Here is a 21,291-nt window from a genome sequence, read left to right on the forward strand (position 1 = left end):
AAAATAAAATAAAATAAATAAAATAAAATAAAATAAAATAACTGCAGATCAAGTCCGGCCCACAGGCCCCTGTGTGGTTGTCTACTCTGGGAAAACTGGAACGGGAGAGTGCACCACTCAGCCGGGCCCTCCCTCCCTGACCTGGGCTTGCCAGCAAGGAAAGCATACAGTTCCCAGGGACCCTGGGTTTGCAGGGAGCAGGGGCTGCCCAGGGAGAGGACCCTAATGCTGCACTACAGGGACTGAGCCTTTCTCACCACCAACTGTTAAGGCAACTGAACCCTACACTCATCATGGCCAGTTGGTTTCTCTTTTAATCATTTTGATGAAAACATTTCTAACTGGACTATACATCCTTGCCTTCTGAAAAACAAGATGGTACTAGGCACATCAGAAGCCACACTGTTCCGTCTATGGCGACTGCAGCTGTGGCCAGCTACCCCAATTCCGCTGTGAGCCCCGTGGGAGTCAGCCGTCACTTCTCTTTGCAGCAGCCGACAGCAGGTTGGCATGCAGGGGCCCAGGGAAGTAGCTTGCTCCCTGGCATGGCTTGGTATGGAGCCCAGAGGGGGCCTGGGGTGTGGCTGGAAGCCACCAGAGCCCTGCCTGTCCTTCAAGAGGGAAGCTGCTGGATGGGGAAAGGGTGATGCCAGGGCCCTGCGGCCTGCTCTTAAGATGTGCGCACAGATACATGCAGCAGGGTCTTCCATGGAGATGTGGGGACAGATGATGCATTCCTACACAGTCTGTCTTATCTCTCTCTCTATCTCTCTCTGTCTTTCTCTCTTTCTCTGTCTCTTCCTCTCTGTATCTCTCTCTTTCTCTGTCAGTTTCTCTCTCTCTCTCTGTCTCTCTCAGTGACTCTGTCTCTGTCTTTCTGGCTCTGCCTCTCTCTGTAACACTCTCTCCTCTCTGTCTCTACCATGGAAGGATGCAGCGAGAAGCTGGCCTCACCAGGAATCACTCCAGTGGCACCTGATCTTGGGCTTCCAGCCTGCAAATGTGTTTCATTTCTGTTGTTTGGGCCCCAGTGCCAGACGTTATGTGGCAGCCGCCCTAGCTGACCAACCTGGTTGCTGTGTTTCCAGGCCCCACGTCTTGGTTCTGGCAGGAAGAAGGGGTGAAGGCAAAAAGCAACCCCACTGGATCTGTCCATTTTATTAGAAAAACGATGGCTTTCAAGAAGGCCTGCCCCACAGACCCCGCCATCATCTCATGGGCCAGGACTAGGCCAACAGTCCCTCCTAACAGCAAGGAAGACTGGAGAATCAGGCGGGTTTTTTGCCCTATATTGCTGCCCACACAAAACGAGGCTTTTCTTCACAAGGGAAAGGGGAGAATGGCTACTGGGGAGGAGACACGGAGTGCAGGGAGGGTGGGGACCAAGAACCCGGCTGGCCTGCCCCTCTCGTCCACAGACATGTGGGGTGTCTGGTTTTCTGTGGCCCTCAGAGGCCCACCCCACAGGCTCTTTCTCATTTCTCTGTTTAGGATGAGTTATCTGTTCGTCTGCTGCACGCCCAGCTAAGGGAACGAGATTCATGAGCCACGGCCCTGACAGAGGCCACCTCCCCCATCCCAGTGACCTCTCACGAGACTCTGGACCCATCCATTGCTGGGTTATGGGATTGGGGGAGGGGTGCCAGACTCCAGCCTCAGGGACCAACACTCTTCCTGAAGTCTCCTTTGCTGTATCCCTTAGGCTGTGCTGGCCTCAGGGAGTGCCTCTGCTCTCTCATTTCTTTCCCAGTAAGTGATTTATCCTTAGGGCAGACCTGGCCTGCCCGTCCACCAGCCCACAGTGCAGCACACAGCTCTGTTGAACCCTTTATTTCCCCGTCTATCCTCCTTCCTGAACTCCTTCAGGCCAGCAGCCCAGCATGCCAAGGGTCCAGAAAGTGTTTGCACAGACAGCAGATGGGCAGCAGACAGACAGAGTTGCATGGAGGCTGGCAAGTGGCCAGGAGGCAGAGGGTGTAATCATCCCAGCCGGAGATAGCTTGGCCAGTGTTCACCGCAGGGCCCCCAGGCAGGCTTGGGACTCAGCCCTAAATGGACTTTGACACCCTTCAGGGCTCCCAGGCAAGTGGCATGGTCATGGACAGAGGGCTGCACGTCTCTGGGCCTCAGCGGTCTGTCTGTAAAATGAGGCTGTGGTGGCACCCTGCGCAGGGCACCATAAAGGCCACGTGTGAGAAGTGCAGGTGGTGCGGGTGTGCAGGAAGGGTATGTGCCATGGCTGGGCAGGTGAGGATCGCCAGGGAGGAAGGGAGGCAGGGGCCGCGACTCTTGGCTCCCTCAGAGCTGCAGGGCCTGCTGGAGCACCCGCTCGTCCTCCACCTCGTGGGGCAGTGTCACCACCAAGCTGCTGTTCTCCTGCATGGTCTGGCAGATGATCTCATAGGCCTTCTGGTTCCCTGACCAGCAACGCCGGGCCACCTGGAGCAAGGAGGGGGAGAGCAGTCCATGTCAACAAACCTGGGCTCCCCACGTGTGTCCTGGCTCCCACACTTGGGGCCTCTTTGCTTCGGGACCTCTGAGGCTGTCCATGGGGCCAGCTGCCCTTTTGTGTCTGTCCCATCTCTACCCCCAGCTTAGGCTCCCTGTCTCTGGCCCTCCTCTGGGATCTGAAACTGGCCGTTATCACACCTAGTCCCGCTCCCCTGGCTCTGAGAATGGCCTTGCCTCCAGAGTCCTCCGCAGCACCTTCCTCTCCTCTAGAATCCACCTTGACCTGAGCCCTACCTTCACAATCTCCCTGCAGTCCACTTTCTTCCCTCCACCTGGTCTCCCCTGGAGGACGCCATGCCTCCTCCCCCATTCCCCACTGCCATTCTTGCCACCCCTGCCTCCACTGTCCACATGGTCCTCACACCTGTCCCCAACCCACTTTTCCATGCCACAGCCGGGGCATCTCCTAGAACAAAACCTCCTGCTCTGGGATGAAGACCTCTAGCCCCAACCCTGCCAGAAGCCCTGCAGCTCCCGGTGAGTTGGGGTGAGTCTCCTGCCAGCACCCTCTTTGTCCTCATGCTCACACTCTGGGCCCAGCCCAGGGACTCTTAGTCATCCAGACTATCTGAACTCCCGCCTTGGCTCCAAGCCTCCCCTCATTCTCTGGGTCCCACCTGTCTCCCCATCATCACCTCACCTGACCTCCATTTGAGCTGATTCCCCCTTCCTGGCTGCTGTGCTGTGGTCATGAGAGGAATCCGGCCCCTGTCCCCACACCCAGGAGATGATGTATGACAGCAAACATGGATGGGGGTCACCCAGCTGAAGGCCCTGCCTTCAGGAGGTGGCGAGGACTGGGCTGACTTACACCGTTGGAGACATCCCAGCTGAGCATCAGCCTGGCTCTCTGCTCGGCCTCTGGGGTACCGTCCAGCAGCAGGCCAAATCCCCCATTGATCACCTCACCCCTGTAGGAGGCAGAGGAGTTTCCAGTTCAGTCCTTGGGCCCAGCCCTGCACAGAGCAGGTAGAAGCCCATGTTTTGGAAGCATTAGCTTGAGACGGCATCAGGGTTGGGGCCGCCACACTGCCACCCTCTGCAGCCTGGTGGATGCAGGAGTCATGTAGGCAAGCAGAGCTGAGAGCAGCGTGGCCACCTGCCGCCTGTCTGCCCACTTGTGCCCCCTGTGCTGGGCCCGTCGGCCTCGAGCCCACTTCCAGCACCCATTGGAGGTCACCCCTTGATGGAAACCTCCTGGGCACCCCCAGTGGGCTATAGCTGCCTGCTCCCTGCATTCTCAGAGTGCTGCCCTATAAAGCACACTCCCCTTGGTGTGTCTTGTATGACTCAATTCAGTCATCACTCTTTCTGGTTTTATCTTTAAAAACTATTTTTTTTTAGAGATGGAATTTCACTATGCTGCTCAAGATGACCATGAAATCCTGGCCTGAAGCAATCCTCTTGCCTCAACCTCCCAAAATGCTGGGATTAGAGGCATGGGCCTCTGTGCCCCGCCTGATTTTATCCTTATGATCTTTATCTTCCTTATCTCTTCTTTCTGCCTGCCTCAAGTGTATGGTGGGGTCCTTCTGATTACCTGATCTGAAGGCTAAGTTCCTTTATTTTCAATATTTCTGATTTTCTAATTAATGCATTTCTCTCCCTCTAACAGTTTTTGATATGTTCTTGTTTTCATTTGTTTCCTAACAGATGAGTTGAACAGATGAGTTTCCTAATAGATGAGAAGTGTGTTGAAGCTCTGCCGCTGTTTCCGTACATGTGCACTGCAGCTGTTCCCCATCAGCCTGGGATGGCCCTCCTCATCCTCAGCCATCCACCTACAAGCTGCTGCCCTTGAAGGATCCAGCCTTGGCTCCTGCTCAGTCTTCTCAGCTTTCAGTCACACACAAGAAGCACCCTTGATTTTGTAAACACCTGTCATTGTGTTGTTGCAAACGTGTCCCTCCTGCCTCTTAGTCCTCACTTGCAGTGTATCTGTTTCTTTTTCCTCCAGCACCCAAAATGTGCATCTGGTTTCTCTTGTCTCACATCCTTCAGGCCCATCTGGCTTTCCCTGCTTCTCTGCTCAGCCTGAATCCTACTGACCACAACCTCAACCAGTTCTCACCAGGAAGCCGGTGAGAGGTGCCCTGTGCCCCTTGCAGCCACCTGCCCTGCCCATTCCTGGTCCCAGAAGCTGCACCCCTCCTACGAGTGAGCCAGCCTTGCTGCCTACCATGCTGCACTGGCATCCCTGCACCTGGGCAATCTGTGCCCTGCAGTGGGTTGCCCTCACACCTCCCACCAGCCTCCAGGTGGGAAGGTGCTCTGAGTCGATCTAAGGTCATTGCCATTCATCTGTCAGAGGAGCAACAGCCATGCCCAGGCCTGAGCACTCCCAGTGTCCCGCAGCTGGAGAGGCCTCTTGGAGATTAGAACTACAGATTTTGTTTTAGAAGCCTGCATCCCAGAGGGTCACAGACCAAGGCCACTCAGCTTCAGGTGACCTTGGCAAACTGACCACAGAGGAGCCCTGAACTTGCAGATCCCAGGAAAATGGGAACGCTAACACATTGCTATTAATAGCGAATTTGGGGTAACTCACAAATGGTGTTGGAACAACTAACTATACCTTAGAGAAAAACATGAAAGTAGAAAAACATAAATGCCGGATGTATTAAAGTGCATGATTCGATGAGTTAACATATATGGATAGTTTAGAAGTCCTTGCACATGTTACACTCCACAAGTGTTAGCTATTATCAGCTCATTTCCTCTTCACCCCTAGCCTACAAGGCAGTTACTATTATTATGCTTATTTTCTCATTGAGAAACAAAGGCACAGCAAGGCTACCCTGTGCAGGCAGATGGCCTAAGAACTGCTGTCAACTATGGCACTCCAGGGCTGTCCATTGGGGCATCACAGAAGGCGTGTGGGAGGGTGGGGGAGGGCTGTGTGCACAGACAGGGCCCTGGAAGCTCTGGCTACTCAGAGAGGTCCTTGGGGCAGAGGATCAGCGTCACCAGGAGTTTGCTGGAAATGCTGAATCTCCATCCCACCCCAGACCTGCTTTTCTTTCTTTCCTTCCCCCCCCGCTTTTTTTTTTGTAGAGAGGGTGTCTCACTATGTTTCCCAGGCTTTACTCAAACCTCCTGGGCTCCAGCAATCCTCCTGCCTCAGCCTTCTAAGTAGCTGGGACTATAGGCATGCACTACCAGGCCTGACTCAGACCTGCATTTTTACAATAATCTGCATTTTAATAATATCCCCAGAGGATTTCTGTGCACATTCAAGTTTCAGATGCACTGTAAGACATTGTTTAGTGTGAAAAAGTGGCAGTATCCAGATATATAATAGATGATGGATAGAACATAGCCATCTACCCTTGCCCCTCCCACACCTCACCAACAAAACTGCAGAGGAATTATTTAACCCACAAGGATGAGGAGAAAGGGACAGGAGAACGAGTGAAGGGATTCTGAAAGCTGGAGGCAGGCATCAGAAAGCTCCAGCTCAGTGGCCATGGGAGAGACCGGCAGAACCCATTGGCGCCCCAGGACCCAGGGAACTCCAGGAGCGGGTGGTCAGCACCAAGGGGCTCCGAAGGAGGGCAAGAGCAGGGGTAAAGTCGGAAACACCGGCTGGAAGCCTGCTCACCTGAGGTGGGCTCCCAGCTGCCCACCCACCTGCTGCCTAGAGGCTGCCTGAGCGGGCCCTCGGTGGCCACTGGAACTGACCGTCTCACATGTGAGGCCGCAGCACCAACGGGGAGGCCTCACCCCTCTCACTGGGTCCTCCCAATAGGGAAAGGAAATCAGAAAAGTCTTTTATGAGGTCCGACCAACCCAAGAACAACAGCCTGGCTCTTGTCTTGATCTCTTGTACTCTGTGGCCCAGCCAGATGGCCCTGTCCTGAAGCCTATGGTCCAAACGTCCACCTGAGCATGCAGGGCTGCAGCCAGCCGAGCAGTGCCCTATCTAAACTTGAGCGCTGGGCAGATGGCACAAAGACAGATGGCAAACGGGCAATCAGGAAGAGGGGCTGCAGGAGACAGTGGCACAGAGGAGGCTAGAAACAACACACAGCTGTCACTGGTTGTCCTGGAGTGGAGCCAACAGACAAGCGGAAACACGGGACGGTCAGTCCAGGAATGTGAGGGTGAGTGCACAGCCTAGAAACAGGGATCAATGCACAGGAAGGAGAAACGCTGCAGAGTTGTGGGGGGTGGGGCGTCCCCTTGGAGTAGCCACAGTGGGGATGGAATTGGGAGTGGCATCCCTTTCAAGTAGCCATGGTGGGGACTGAGTTGGGAGTGGCGTCCCTTTGGAGCAGCCATGGTTGGAGGATAGATGTTTTTTCCGATGAGTTAGATTATGTATATGTGTAGGTGTGATGGGTCCCAGAATGAATCTGTGGCACTTTCCCAAAAGACCCCTCAAGGGCAGCAGGGTAAAAGGTCCCAGTATCTGGTCAGTCTGTGTCCCTGTCCACAGAGTCTGGGGGAAACCTTGGGGGAGCAATTTAGCAATTTGCAGTGAGCATTACCTATCTTGGGGAGCCCTGAGGGCAGGGTCAGTTGTGCCCTGTGTCTGCCTGAATTCTGGCCCTGCTGTCCCTGCCCTAAGGCCCTCAGGGTATGCCCTCTTCCTCGGCCTGCGCAGCCTCGTCTCTTCCTGTCTTCGGCTGTCTGTCAGCAATAATAACGGATCCTGGGGAACCTGGGGTCAGACCCCGGCTCCATCGCCAGCTCCATGGCCCTGGGCAAACTGCTCAGCCTCCTTCAGAGCCACTCTCTTTCCCTCCAGAAATGACTCAGGAAATCCTGCACAGAAATGCCAGGTACCCAATGGCCAGGCAGCCCTTTTCTGCCCGGAGCTTTCTACAGCCTGTGTGTCGGAAAGGACATGGCCTTAGTCACATTTTCCTCCAATTACAGCCACCTGAGTGCCACAGCATGGAACTGCAGCCTCCAAGGACACGAGGCCAAGCCAGCCTGTTGGAATGCTCCGCCAGGACTTGGTTCTGGAGGGTAGGGGACCACTAGACCCGACCAAAATAGGCTCAGAGGCCAGTTTGGAGATGGCCAATGGAGCCGGGAAGGGGGCGTTGTCCTCCCTCCGAAGCTGCAGCACCCCTTGCTGCTCCCCGCAGCCCCGAATCCAGCTTCAACTAGGAGCCCAGACCTGGGCACCTTTTCTCATAGAGGCCAGCCAGGCAGGGGCAGAGCTGGGAGCCGAGGGGAGAGGGGAGCTGAGACCTCAGGTCTCCTGCCCCCAGCCCAGCTACCCTGGGAGCCTCACTCTCCTTGCACTCTCAAGTGAGGTGGTCAGAGCAGGGAACAGAAGACCCTGGCCATGAAAGCACCAGGAATTCCATGGGAACACATGGAAACTGACACGCTGGAAACTGACATGAGGAGGGCGGCTGCAATTCTTGCAGAATGAATGAATCCTGCAGAGCCTCTGTAAGAGGCCTCTGAGACCCATGCGGCAGGGGAGATCCAGAGAGGTGTGGTGGCTAATGCAAGTCCGCTCCTGAAGTTCTGTCATCTGTCTCCGCTCACACAAGGAACACGTTTTCCACAAGGTGCTGGCAGGGGAGGTGACCAGGGAGGTAGGGCCCAGGACTTCAGGCACCTCAGCCTGGCCCTGCCCCAAAGGAACCCCCAAAACTTCCACATGAGCCCACACCCTGTCCTCTGAAACCTTCTTACCAGCCCACACCCCCTCCGTTGTGAAGGGCAACCCAGGTGGCTCCGCGACAGGCGTCTCCCACGAAGTTCTGCACAGCCATGTCTGTGGAAATAGAGATGCCTCCGCTCATCACCCCCTGCATTGGGTGGGCGCCGGGCTTAGTCAGGCCAGCCTCGGCTTGGGGCATCCGCAGGCCCCACTGGCTAAGCCCGCACTGCTCGGCTGGAAGGATGGGGCGGCAGCTAAGCCCTAGGGACAGCGCCTCTCACAGGAGCAGTCATGTGTGCTGGCAGAGCCAGAGCTGGAGCGGGAGAAATTGACACATGCCTAGTTGTCCCATGGTGGAGCTCTCCAGCACTGAGCGCCAGGTAAAGCACTCCGGAAGCAGAGGCAACAAAAGAATTAAAAGGGATGTGGAACCAGTGTTAGTTCAGATAAGCAGAGTGCCAAAGAGAGTCACTCCTACTCTTAAAAATGGGAGGAGCAACCTGCAAATGAATGGCTTCCCTTGACCCCATTAGGGAATTGAGGTCCCAGGACAACCATCCAACCTGAAACCTGGGGAGTGAGAGCATCTGCAGAGAGAAATAGAGGCCAAGTCAGTCACCTTGTAAGTGTTCAACACATTGCTAAGGGACAGGCGCGGGCCAGCCTGAGACCGTGAGCCCCGGGGTGGACAGAGATAAAGGGGTTTGCACCCTCTTGCAGGCTCTTCCCCTCAAAACCCCAATGGGTGCCACAGAGAAGATCAGGGAGAACCCTAAGAATATCCCCCCTCCTCTCGGTGCTGGGCTGTGAAGATGGGGAAGAGATCAGGAGCCAAAAAACGCAAGACATGCAGCTCTAGGATCTGGAAAGGTAAAGAAACAGCTGGCTGCCCACAGCTTGAAGGTCACCCACGTCCAGGGCAGCCCGCTGGCCTGGTGTGCCTGGCACTCGTCGGTTTTACAACTGGAAGTCCCACATCCCAGACCCCCTCAGTCCGGGGTTGGTCACTCTATGCTGAGCCTCTCAGATGCCAGAACATCTTTCGAAACATTGTGACTGACTGAATGCATCAATTTTTAATAAAATCCAAATCTAAAATGAAAGTTTAAGACATTTTCGTCTTCCTCACCTGCACAGAAGGCAGAACCATCGTAAATGTTGGAGGTCTCCCTAAAGGGGCTGTCAGTGCCACTCACGTCATGGTGGTCTCGGCTCAGGACCACCGGCGCCTGTGCATGGGAGGACAGAAGCTGTCAGCCAACAATGTCCACCATGGCTGCCTGGTAAAGGCTGAGGACAAGGGGCAAGCCACACTAGAACCCGCTGGATTTCTCCCCCTGGAAAATAGACCCTTTTCACAACTATTTCTGATGTCATCTGTAGCTTGGAATAGATTCATGTGTGTCCGGCAACACTCGTGTGTAATACATGTGTGAGCTCACCAAGTACTCACAGCCACCCTGTTCAGATAGGCACAACTGTTATCATGCCCACTGCATAGATGAGAAAGCGGAGGCACAGAGAGGAGAAGAAATTTCCCCTACATCACAGAGCGAGTGAGTTGTGAGCTGGGATTTAACTGGCACGTGTTATGTGCTGGTGCTCCTCGTCTTACGATGGGGCTACATCTTAATAAGCCCATTATACCCTAAGTAAAAAAATGACTTAGAGTATTTTTAACTTACAATGGACTCATTTGGACACAACCCCATTGTACATCGAGGACAGTACTAAACAAGTGTCACTTCACACCATTGTAAAGCAGAAAAATTGTTAAGTCCTAGTGTCTGCTTAGTCTGGGCTCAAGCCTCAGGCAGGCTGGCCCCTGACCTGTGCAATAGAGACATGGCTGGCTGATGACCTGGAGGTGTTGGGGGACATCACTGGGGGAGTATTGGCAGCACCTACCATGAGACCTTGGGCAGGTCACTTCCCTCTGGGAATAGCTCTTGGTTTCCTGGACGAGGTAATTGCTAAGAGCCTTTTTGTGCTACCAGTCTCTGTGAGGACAAAGACTTTTCGCACAGAGAAAGCACTCACACTGAGTTTGATTTTTTAATACACTCATTGGCAGCACTCCCTGTTCCCCAGGACTCTCTGGCTGCTCAGATACCCAGGAGAGGCAGCTGGCTGCTGCTTAGCCCCGGTGAGATGGATGTCATGCAGCCCTGGAGGTCAGGTAGGGCTGTGGCTAAGGGCAGGTCAGCTGGCTCCCCTATGCTGTGCACAGGCAGGCCCGCTATGAAAAGGAGTCCTGGCCAGGCACAGTGGCTCATTCCTGTAATCCTAACACTTTGGGAGGCCAAGGCAGGGAGATCACTTGAGGTCAGGAGTTCAAGACCAGCCTGGCCAATATGGCAAAACCCTGTCTCCACTAAAAATGCATAAATTAGCCGGGTGTTGTGGCGCACACCTGTAATCACAGCTACTCAGGGGGCTGAGGCATGAGAATCACTTTAATGTTGGGGGGCGGAGGTTGCAGTGAGTTGAGACCCCACCTGGGATGTGGAGTGAGACTTTCTCCCGAAAAAAAAAAAAAGAGAGAGAGAGAAAAGAAAATGAGTTCTAACTGGCAATTTAAGAAACAGAGTGAAGGAACTGGGAGGAACCCTGGCTAAAGAGAAGGGGTAGGGGGAGCCATATGATACTCAGCACAGGGAGCGTGTCAGCCTGGCTCTGCACGATTCAGTCAGGAGAGGGAGCAGGCAGGTCAGTACCTGGTTCGCAGTGTACCTGGGGAGCAGCCCAGCTATTCCAGCTAAGTAGTCCTATTCCCATCACCAGGCCCTGGCAACTTTTCTTCCAAGTGTCCCATAAAGCAGATAGGGCTGGTTGATGGGCATGAACTTCTCAATCCCCCCAGGGGATCCCGAAATTTCACAGGCCCCCTGTGCCAGAGGATCCATCCTGCCAATAGCCTGGGATGCCCTGTGCTCCTGAATGACGAGGCCCACCTTTCCCTCCTTCAACAGGCCAGGCCTGTTCCCACGTCTTCACCTGGGCAATGAAACCACCTTCCCTCAGATATCCTGACACTTTCTGGCCATTCAGGTCTCAGCTCAATGTCAGCAACTCAGAGAGGCTGTCCTGACGACCCCTCTTCGCCATGTTCATATCCTGCATGCCGCTCCTCACCCTCTGAAACCCTGTCTCAGTGTGTACCTTCAGCTTTGCATCAATCACCCTTCACCACACTACACAGGTCTGTCTTGTTCTCTGTTATGTCCCCGGTGGTTAAGACATGCTGCACAGCAGCCGCACTCAGCCTAGCACTGTCCAGTGAATGAACGCATGCTTACTGACCCGTTTCTGCTAGCCAGCTGACCGCAGCCCGGGGCGAGTGCGCCTAGAACCTCCTAGCAGTTCCCGGGAACACCTGGGCTTCCAGGAAGCACTGGGTGGGTGTGTTTGGCTGTGTCCAGCACGGCTGGCTGCTGCCTTTGCTGCCGGTGCCACCCCCAGAATCATGCCAGGGTGGCCTTCGCACCTCTGTCCCAATGCCTATCTTACATCTGGCCAGTAACATTCCTGGCGCTTCTGAAAAGAGAGACGCCCACAAGAACTCTGTGGGAGGAGGAGCCAGAGTCCCTCGGAGCAAGCACGCCCAGGGTTCCGTCCTCGAGGCAGGCCTGGCTGATTGGGAGCAAAACGAGCAAAAGCTAGGGAAGTTTGCCATTGCTTGAGAAAAGGGAGTTCCATAAAGATGTGTAAAGTGGCCGGGCACGGTGGCTCAAGCCTATAATCCCAGCACTTTGGGAGGCCGAGACGGGCGGATCACGAGGTCAGGAGATCGAGACCATCCTGGCTAACACTGTGAAACCCCGTCTCTACTAAAATACAAAAAACTAGCCGGGCGAAGTGGCGGGCGCCTGTAGTCCCAGCTACTCCGGAGGCTGAGGCAGGAGAATGGTGTAAACTCGGGAGGCGGAGCTTGCAGTGAGCTGAGATCCGGCCACTGCACTCCAGCCCGGGCGACAGAGCAAGACTCCGTCTCAAAAAAAAAAAAAAGATGTGTAAAGTTACTTTGTGGAAGCTGACTCACTCAGTCCTCACACATACGCTTTTTATTCTCTTTTCACAGAAGAGGGAAACCAAGGCTCAGAGAGGGCCCCGGACTTGCCCAAGCTCACACAGAGGGACAAATGATGGGGGCTGACACACACAGAGCAGGGTCCCCAGACACCTCCCCCAATCCCAGATTATCCCCAGAGGGGCCTTGGAGCCCCCGAGCCACCTATGCTCCAGGGAGGTTACCTATTTTGAGCACTGCTCCTGCTCCTCCAGGCCCTGCTTCCCACCACCCCCTCACGGCCGCCTCACCCTTGCCTCCCCAATAGAGCCCTTCTACTCAGCTGGTACCAGGGACCAAAGCCTTCAGCAAAACCTGATCTCCCTAAAGAGGGGGAAGTTTGGGCCTCAGCTGCGGGAGGCCTAAGCTCCCAGGAGGGGCTGGTCCACTGCTCCTGAGCACTGGGCTGCCGAGGCCCAACAGGGGTGTCATCCCACCCAGAAGGCTGTGGGGTGCAGCCGAGGCACAGGCGGGAAGGCCCAGGGCAGGAAAGGCAGTGGGAAGAGGTTGAGGGATGCTTCCCCTGGAGCACAGGACACCTCACCTTGATCCTCCTGCAGGCGATGGCCTGGTTAATGGCTACAGCGATGGCCACACGGCCCTTCTGGTCTGAGTACAGGATTCTTGCCTGGGAGCCCACCACCTGAGGAGAGAAGGGCAACAGGTGTCTCAGCTGACACAGGCAGCAATACCAGGACCTGACCGTGCAGGGAGATGCAGGCGGCACTTCCACCGTGGGACATGGCCCTTGGCAGCCTGAGTGCCTCTCTAACAATGTCCAGGAGGACCCCCAAGGTGCGTGGTAGCTCTCAAATCTGTGACCTGAGGTGAGCCCCCACATTCAGCCCACTAGACAGCCACACCAGCCCCACATGTCCACTGCAGTCTGGGCCCCCAGACACCTTCCCCCAATTCCAGATTATCCCCAGAGGGGCCTTGGATCCCCTGAGCTATCTGTGCTCCAGGGAGGTTACCTATTGTGAGCACTGCTCCTGCTCCATCCCACAGTGATGACATCAACACCACCCAGGGCAAGTTTGCATCTGGCCTGCTCCACTCTTAGTATGCCACACAGCCTCTCGGCTGTGAGTCTTATGGGAAGATACTGTCATCCTCATCATAAGCTCCATTTTCCAGATGATATGGCCCCGAGAGGTGGAGCCACCTGTCCGCAGGTTGGCTGGCTGGCTGCCGCACCCAGGAGCTCAGCCACCCAGTGATTGCCTCTCCTGGCAGTAACAGGTGGTTGTCCCCGGGAGACAAAGCTTCAGCGCATGAAATGAGTCACTGTGTAGCTCTGCGGTCCTCAAGCCGGATGACATTTGGCAATGACTGAAGACATTTTTGGGTGCTACTGGCAAGGGTACGGATGCTGCTAAACACTGTACAACAGCCCCCATGATGAAGAAGAAGCCCCAAATGACTCCAAGAGATACGTGCACACACGTGTTCACAGCAGCATGACAACAGCCAAGAGATGGAGGCGACCTGGGTGTCCAGTGCGGTGCACAGATGAACCAAACGTGGTCTATCCATACAGTGGATTGTGATTCAGCTTTAAAAGGAAGGAAATTCCGACCCATGCTATAACATGGATGGACAAAAGGACAAACACTTCTGATCTCGCTTATATGAGGTTGTTGAGTGCCAGGGTCTGTGGGAGCAGAATGGGGAGTTAGCGTTTAATGGGGACAGAGTTTTGGTTTGGGAAGATGAAAAACCTCTGAGATGGATGGTGGTGATGGCTGCACAGCAGTGTGAATGTGCTTGAAGCCACTGCACTGCACGTTCAAAAATGGCAAAGATGGTTAAGATGGTAAATTTTATGTTTATGTATAATTTACCATAATTAAAGAAAATTTATCCAGCCCCAAATGTCAGTACGCCGAGGCTGAGAAACCCTGGTTTCTCCAAAGAAGATGCAGGTGTCTGCCCCAGCTGCTGGTGAGCTCAACCAGGAGCCAGTTAAAAGGCGGCAGAGCTGGTAAAAGGCGGCAAGGCCTGGCCACAGAGGCAGCTGTGCACCTGGCCGCGAGCTCAGCTTTGGCCAGGACAGTGAGTCTAGCTGCTTCTTCCTCCCTCATGGGTTCCTAGAGAACAGCCTTATTTTACTCACACCAGCTGCCTCAAATCCTTTTCGGAAAAACTACTCGTGTGAATCAGCACTGCAGAGATTTTCAGATTTTTTGGATCCAGAAAAAAATTGGCGAGGAACTGACATAGGATTGCCCACTTTGTCAAGAGTGTACGTTAAAAGAAAATAAATCAAAAAATTTTTAAAGGCAACCTTCTGCAGTCCCCGTTCAGAAGAGAAACAACAGTAAGTATCAGGAGGCACACAATTGCTAGGGAGCTTTAAGTCAAAGCAGACGCACCCTGCTGGCAGCTCCAGCTGCAACTCCACCCCTTACACCCTCAACTCTGGCACCTCCCGAGGCCCCTTCTCAGCCATGCTGGCATCCTCTCAGGCTATCCCCCTCTCTTCTCCACCCCATCTCTGCATTGACCCTGCAACTTCAGCCTCCAAGTCTTGGCCTTGGCATCTCTGACTCCTCACCGCCACAGAGATGCTGTTGGCATGGGGGCTCTGAGGCTGGATACAAATGCAAACCATTGCACACAGATGAGACAGCCCAGGACGGGGGCAGGCCCCTCCTGGCCCTGGGACTCCTGGGCTAAGACACGGTCCATGGCCAAAGGTGTATGAACAAAATGCCCACTTTTTTTTTTCATTTTGTCCTCAGTACACCCAGCCTGCTGCCACCGTGGGGCCTGTACATGGGCTGGTCCCTCTGCCTCACCCAATTGTCACGTGGTTGCCACCCTTTCTGCATGTAGACCTGGACACACATGCTGGACCCCTTCCCTGGCCACTCTGTGTGAGGCACTCCTCCCTGCTGGTGCTTTCCCGAACACACACCCAGCAGAAACTGGGCAAGACACATCTGTCAGCTCAGCCCCACTATGCACCACCTGTACAAGCAGGGCCACAGGGGCCTGCTGCAAACACTGGCACTGCCGTCTCCACTTTGCAGATGAGGGTGTGGTGCTCAGAGAGGCTGAGCCACTCACCCCAGGTTACACAGCTGAGGATATGGAAGGCTGCTCAGGTCCAGGCACCCTGGCTCTAGAGCCCAAACTCCTTCCTCTGCCGGGCTGCCTCTATTTGTTGAGTAACGGGATGAAGAACGACCTGCCCAACTCTGGTCACTGCCCCAGAGCCCCAGGCCACTTTCCCCTCTATGTTTTAAATTATAAAATATACATTACATAGAATGTACCATCTTAACCATTTCTAAGTACACAGTTTAGTGGCATTAAGTCGATTCATAATGTAAAACCATTGCCCCATCCATCTCCCCATTCCTCATCCCCCAACCCCTGGCATCCACCATTCTGCTTTCTGTCTCTATCAGTTTGACTGCTCTAGGGACCTCATAGACATGGAACCATGTGGTATTTGTCCTTTTGTGACTGGGTTTTTCACTTAGCATGGTGTCCTCCAGGTTCATCCATGTTGTAGCATGTGTCAGCACTCCCTTCCGTGTGAGATATTCCATCTCATGGTTACCCACACTTTGTTTATCCCTCCATCCATCAGTGAACACCTGGGTGGTTTCCACAGCTTAGTCATTGTGAATAGTGCTGCTGTGAACATGGGCGTGCAAGTATCTCTCTGCGTCCTTGCTTCCAATTATTTGGGCTACACATCCAGAAGTGGAATTGCTAGGTCATAGGGTAATTCTAATTTTGATTTTTTTTGCAGAAGCTTCCTCTTGTTTTCCATGTGGCTGCACCATTTCACCAACAGTGCACAAGGGTTCCAAATTCTCCGTGTCCTCTCCCAAGCCACCCTTTAAAGGCCCTGGGCTTCTTTCTCCAGCAGCCCCTTGGGCTGCTTCCCCTCCCAGTGTGGCCATCATGGGGCTGGCACAAACAGTCACATGGGATCTGGTGTGTGCACCCTCTCAGGGCTTGGCAAGCTGGAGGCCGTGGACCAGGCTGAACGCCCATTGGCAGCACCTCACCTTTGGCGGTCTCCTGACAGCACAGCCACCCCAGCCTCCCCCAGGCCTGGGCCCTCACCAGCCGGTGCCTGGCAGCCTCTCGGATCCAGCGGATGTTGTCCATGTATTGCAGCTTCACAGATACCTTCACTGCAAGGGAGAGGAGAGCAGGCATCAGAGACCCTCCAGGGGCATAGACCCGCCCTCAGGCAGGCTGCTCAGCTCAGCACAGACCCTGCCCTGAGCCCACCACTGAGCCAGGACACAAGGTGAGGGAGCCCATCCCACCCCACCCCTGCCTTTCTGAACTTGGGGACCAGCAGTGCCAATGGTCCCATGAATTAATGCACAGCCGTGCAGCCCACTGCCTGACGCACTCGGTCCCTCCACAAATAGCTATACAGTGCCTACTGTACACCAGCACTGAGCAAGGCACCAGGAACAAAGACCACTGTGGGCTGTGAGGAACACAGGACCGTGGTGAGGGGCCCCCAGGGTGGTGGGTGTGAGAGCTCTCTGAGGAAGTGGTCGTCAAGCTGAGTCTAAAGGCTGGGAAGGAACCGGACAAGGAAGCTCTGAGGGAACAGCATTCCAGGCAGAGGGAACAGCCAGCGCAAAGGCCCTGAGGTGGAAATAAACTTGGCCTATGTAGGAGCTAGTTGGCCAAGTTCACGGAGGATGTGTGTGTGTGAAGAGGCACGGGAGCCTGCCTGACCAGCTCGTGAAAGCAGATTGGTAATTTTCCAGAAATTGTGTGAGCCAGTGGTTAACACAAATATCATTAAAATTTTAAATAAGTTTACACTTTTACCAAATTATACTAAAAATGAAGGTAATAGAAATCCCTCACTCCTGTGACTTCACAGCTGTTGACGAATATCTGCCTGGTGGAGATGCCGCAGGGTGTGCGCTGCGGGCACGTGTTGCTAGGTCAGCATGCCTGGAAACCAGCCAGGCCTGGAGTCTTTACACCAGGGTCCTCGCGGGTGCAGCAGCTCAGGGCTTCTTTTTGGAGGGCTGGTCGTTCCCCACTGGCTGCCCGCTGTTCTCACACCAGGGGAGCCCAGGAGACATCTGACCAGACCCCCAGGAGAAGGCCCCTGCTTCCCCTGCCCTCCTGCCTGGGCCCCTGCCCACCTCCTCCTCCACAGGTGACCACATCTCCCCTCTGCCTGGCTCTCCTGCCCTGGGTCTGTGTAACCTGGACCCCTGCCCAGCCCACCGAACCTGGCTGGCAGCAGGGTGGGTACAGGCCCTAGAGATGTGAAGCACACAGCAGAGGCTGGTGACCCACACAGAAAAGCCACCCAACCTGCAGGAAAGCTGCAGAGAGACCAGGGTAAGAACTGCAATGACAGAGGAAGTGTCATAAAATAACCACGAAATAACAATGTCAGACCTACTCAACAAGAACAAAGGTTGGTTAAAAACCAGGTGGGCCATGTAGACATGGAAAAACACAACCCTCTGGCGGAACCAACACTCAGCATCAGCAAAACCCAGGATGAACATGGGGGACTCTGATGCAGAGGAGACCCTTGTGGACCTGGCAGGCGTGGAAGGCTGGCGGGAGCATGTGGAGGCAGCTTCATCACAGAAGGCAGCAAGAAGGAACTAGAAGCACTGCTGTCAGCACTGCCCTGGCCACGTGGAGGGGGAGGCTGCGTCTGAGAGGGACCATGGCGTGCTGAGCGCTGCCCAGCAACCCTGGCCCCGGCCACTGCTGCCTGGCCACCCTAGCCCTGGACCATCCTGCTTCACCCACTTTGAAGGGCTTTCTGTCACTCGCAGTCAGAGGTCCTCACTGGCAGAGCCCAGGACAGCTCTGGAGGCAGAGGCTTGGTGGTGGAAACTGTGCCTCCATGACTGAGAATGACACTTGGGGACCAGGATCTTTGCAACTCACTCAAGTTTCTTTGAGTCCCTTTGTGTTGCCAGCTGAGCACCCACCAGACTCAAAGTCATCTGCACCCGGGTTCCCTCCCAGAATTAGCTAGGTGGGCCTGCTATGGAAGCTTGTCGCTATGGAGGCAGGAGTTTTGGGGGCCACCCACCCAGGGGCACCCCCACCAACAGCATCACCTCCATCAGCGATGGCTTCCTCCAGCACAGATGCGGCCAGTTCGTCTGTGACCGCCAGGTCCTGGGGGTCCCCCGATGTGCAGACCCAGCGAAAAGGTCCAAATCCCTGGGAGAATATGTCCCTGCAAGCACAGATGCCTCCTCACCCTGGGCCCGCTGGCTTGGGCGGGAGAGGGGGTGCAGGTGTGAGCATGCCAGGGAGGAGGGCTCAGTGTCCAGAATTGGGGTGTGGAACCCCCTAAGCTGCCATTGGACAGAAAGTTCCAGGGGCCTCCCTGTCCCCTCTCTGTGTCCCAGTGCCCCCAGCCCTCCATCCCTGCCTCCTGGTTGTACCATCTCTAGCTGCAGGAATAGGAAGCCGGGACCTGGGCAAACAGAAATGCCCCCAATTGCTGTTACAGATGACAAGAAAATCTGTCGCCTAAAAGTGACAGTCACATTGAGAGGAGAGTCAACCTGGGGCGGTGGCCTTGGGGAATTCGGCCTAGGTGAGCTTATCTTCCCAGGAGGCAGGCTTCAAGGCAGGGTTGTCCTGGGGGGAGGATGCCACGGCCTGGGCCCTCCCTGGGTTTCTGCACTTGCTAGGCCAGGGGGCACCTCCTCCTGGGCAGCCCTCCCTCTCCGGAGAGTGCCGGCTGCCAGTGCTCAGCCCCTCCCACCTCTGCACCCCACAGTGAGCCTGATGGTGAGTGGCATTTGCCTTTCACACCTCCATCTCTCTCTGGTCCCACGTGGCACCCACTGAGGACTGGCACATCTTCCAGAAGTCATGCGGCCCCTCCGCCCACAGCAGAAAGCCCAGACTTCTCAGCCTCGCCTAGGCTCCTCTCTGGCTCCTGCCCTCATGCCCTGCTTGTCCTGGGCTGCTGGCCCTCCCCAGACCTGACCCCCATGGCCAGAGAAGCCCACGACCCCCAGGGCCACAGCAGGTGCTGGGCTTCATGATCCAGCCATCAGCTGCCCACAAGGGCCTGCGAAGACACACCCATGAGGGCCTGTGAAGAAACACCATTCAGGGGCAGGTGTTTGCCAGGAAGTGGCCTCGGCCTCTAGGGCCAGCAGTCCCCTGTTCTCGCTGAGGCCCTGCAGGAGGTGTCTCTGGTCTGCATTTCCTCCTCACCTGCCTGTCTGTGGTGGAAAACCCACGAACGGAGCCTGGCCACTTTGGGGTGGTGTGGAGGTCTCAGCGCATGACCTCAGGGGCAGTCAGAGGCTGAGGCTTCTCCAACCTAAACACCCAGGACCCAGACCCTGAAGGGGGCAGGGGCAGCACTGGGCACACTAGATGTGGCAGCTGCCTGTCACTCACCCCATGATGTGCTGCACGTAGGAAGGGTAGCGGAACTCTGTCCTGCCAGCACCTTTCTTCTCCACATCCGCTCCTGTGGGCAGAGCCTGGACAGTCACCGCCCAAGGCAGGACACCCACGGCCACCCTAGATGGCAACTTAAACACAGGGCCCAGTGGGAGGCTGGGGAAGGACCCGCAAGGTCTTTTTCAAGTGAAAGAAGAGAAAAGCAGGGGCAGCCGTGGCCGGCTTGCCGCCATCTATGTGGCCGGGCACAGGATGCATGTGCTTGCCATGGACGCCACGTCAGTCTCCAGCGCACCACAGCCCGCCACCTGCAGGGAGGTGGACAGGGTTGGGGGACTTCCCACCACGGACACTGTGGCTTTTGAACCTCATGCCCCGTGAAAGAATTGCCCATTTTACGGAAGGAAGTTTCCATCACGGAAAAGGAAAGCTGCAATTCTGGGACTGGAGCTTACGCCTGAGTCTTGTACCTGCTCTCCTTACGGGACTTTATGTTCCTAAAGCACGTGGAGAAACTGAGGCCCAGAGAGGCTGAGCCACCTGGCAGGGCCAGCATGCAGAAGGCCTGGCAGAGGCACAGCGAAGCCTCGGTGGGGATTAGCTGGGCCACCCATGGCTGAGCCTCCGAGTGAGGTGGGAGCCAGAGGCACTGGCCCAAGAGGCTGGGCCCAGGGTTGTGGCCCCTCCCTCCTCCTCCTCCCTCCTACCTGCTCTCTGGGCCTCCAAGAGGAAGGCGTTGCCATAGTCCCAGAAGAAGAACTTCTCCTTGGCCAACCTGTTGATGGCTGAGACTTGCCTCCTCAGGCTGCAACAAGCCATGGGTCAGCACCACCGCTGCGAGGCCCTGGGGCCGCCCCCACATGGCACACACACCACTGCCTGCCATGCTCCCCGCCAACTTCTAGCCCTACTGCCTGGACTGCCCCTGCTCCTTGGGTTGGCCCCATCCACCTGGAATGCCCCTGCCCCTGCCATCTGTTTGTAACCTCTGCACCCTTCAAGGCCCAACTAGCAGCTCCCTAAACAAGCATTTCCTGGTCCCCAACGCCATCAGGCCCTGGGGAAAAACAGATGCCCCGGAAAAGTCTCACACCCCAGCATCTACTCGGTGCCATGCTAGGACTACACTGGGCATTCAACAAATGTCACTCCAGCTTGTCCCCCTGCACTGCTAAGAGGTAAGTGTGTCATGATTCCATCTGATGGGTAGAGGCAGAGGCTCAGAGAGGTTAATGTCTTGCCAAGGCCACACAGCTGGTTGCTGGAGAACCAGGTGGCGGCCAGAGCAGGACAAGGTGGTCTGCCCAGGCCAAATGCTTCTGCCACCCCCAACCCCGAGTAGCACCTTTCCTGGACCAGGTCCTTGAACACAGCAGGGTTGGAGGCCATGAGGCTCTGGGCCTCCGTGAAGCTGAGCTGCACGGGGTAGTAGCCGCCATTGAACGGGTTGTGGCAGGATGTCTGATCTGACCCCAGGTCCACCAAGCATTCCCCCGTCGTGTCCAATTCGTGGACCAGGCGCTCCCTGGGGAAGCCATGGGGTGGTCAGTGCAAGCCACACACAGCCTGGGCCCAGAGTCTGGGGCCAGCCGGGCGGGGACCGTAGCACATTTTCCCATTCACAGATCCAGCAGGCACAGCCTGAGCCAGACCCTGCTTTCCCCTGGAAAGAGAACCTACG

At 55.6% G+C, this 21,291-nt stretch overlaps 1 protein-coding gene across 1 annotated transcript in view; it reads right to left on the minus strand.

Moving 5' to 3' along the window:
• Positions 1 to 1,142: 1,142 nt before the first annotated feature.
• Positions 1,143 to 21,291, minus strand: part of UROC1 (urocanate hydratase 1) — a 36,121-nt gene continuing 15,972 nt past the window's right edge. Inside the window, 10 exon segments of the mRNA XM_017869902.1 lie at positions 1,143 to 2,439; positions 3,323 to 3,422; positions 8,170 to 8,251; positions 9,267 to 9,366; positions 12,751 to 12,849; positions 16,293 to 16,363; positions 18,296 to 18,417; positions 19,605 to 19,677; positions 20,318 to 20,415; positions 20,956 to 21,135. Coding sequence (XP_017725391.1) covers positions 2,299 to 2,439; positions 3,323 to 3,422; positions 8,170 to 8,251; positions 9,267 to 9,366; positions 12,751 to 12,849; positions 16,293 to 16,363; positions 18,296 to 18,417; positions 19,605 to 19,677; positions 20,318 to 20,415; positions 20,956 to 21,135 — 1,066 coding nt within the window. The 3' untranslated portion in view covers positions 1,143 to 2,298.

This window comes from Rhinopithecus bieti, unplaced genomic scaffold, assembly GCF_001698545.2.
Source record: "Rhinopithecus bieti isolate Rb0 unplaced genomic scaffold, ASM169854v2 scaffold_5333, whole genome shotgun sequence".
Lineage (NCBI taxonomy): Eukaryota > Metazoa > Chordata > Mammalia > Primates > Cercopithecidae > Rhinopithecus > Rhinopithecus bieti.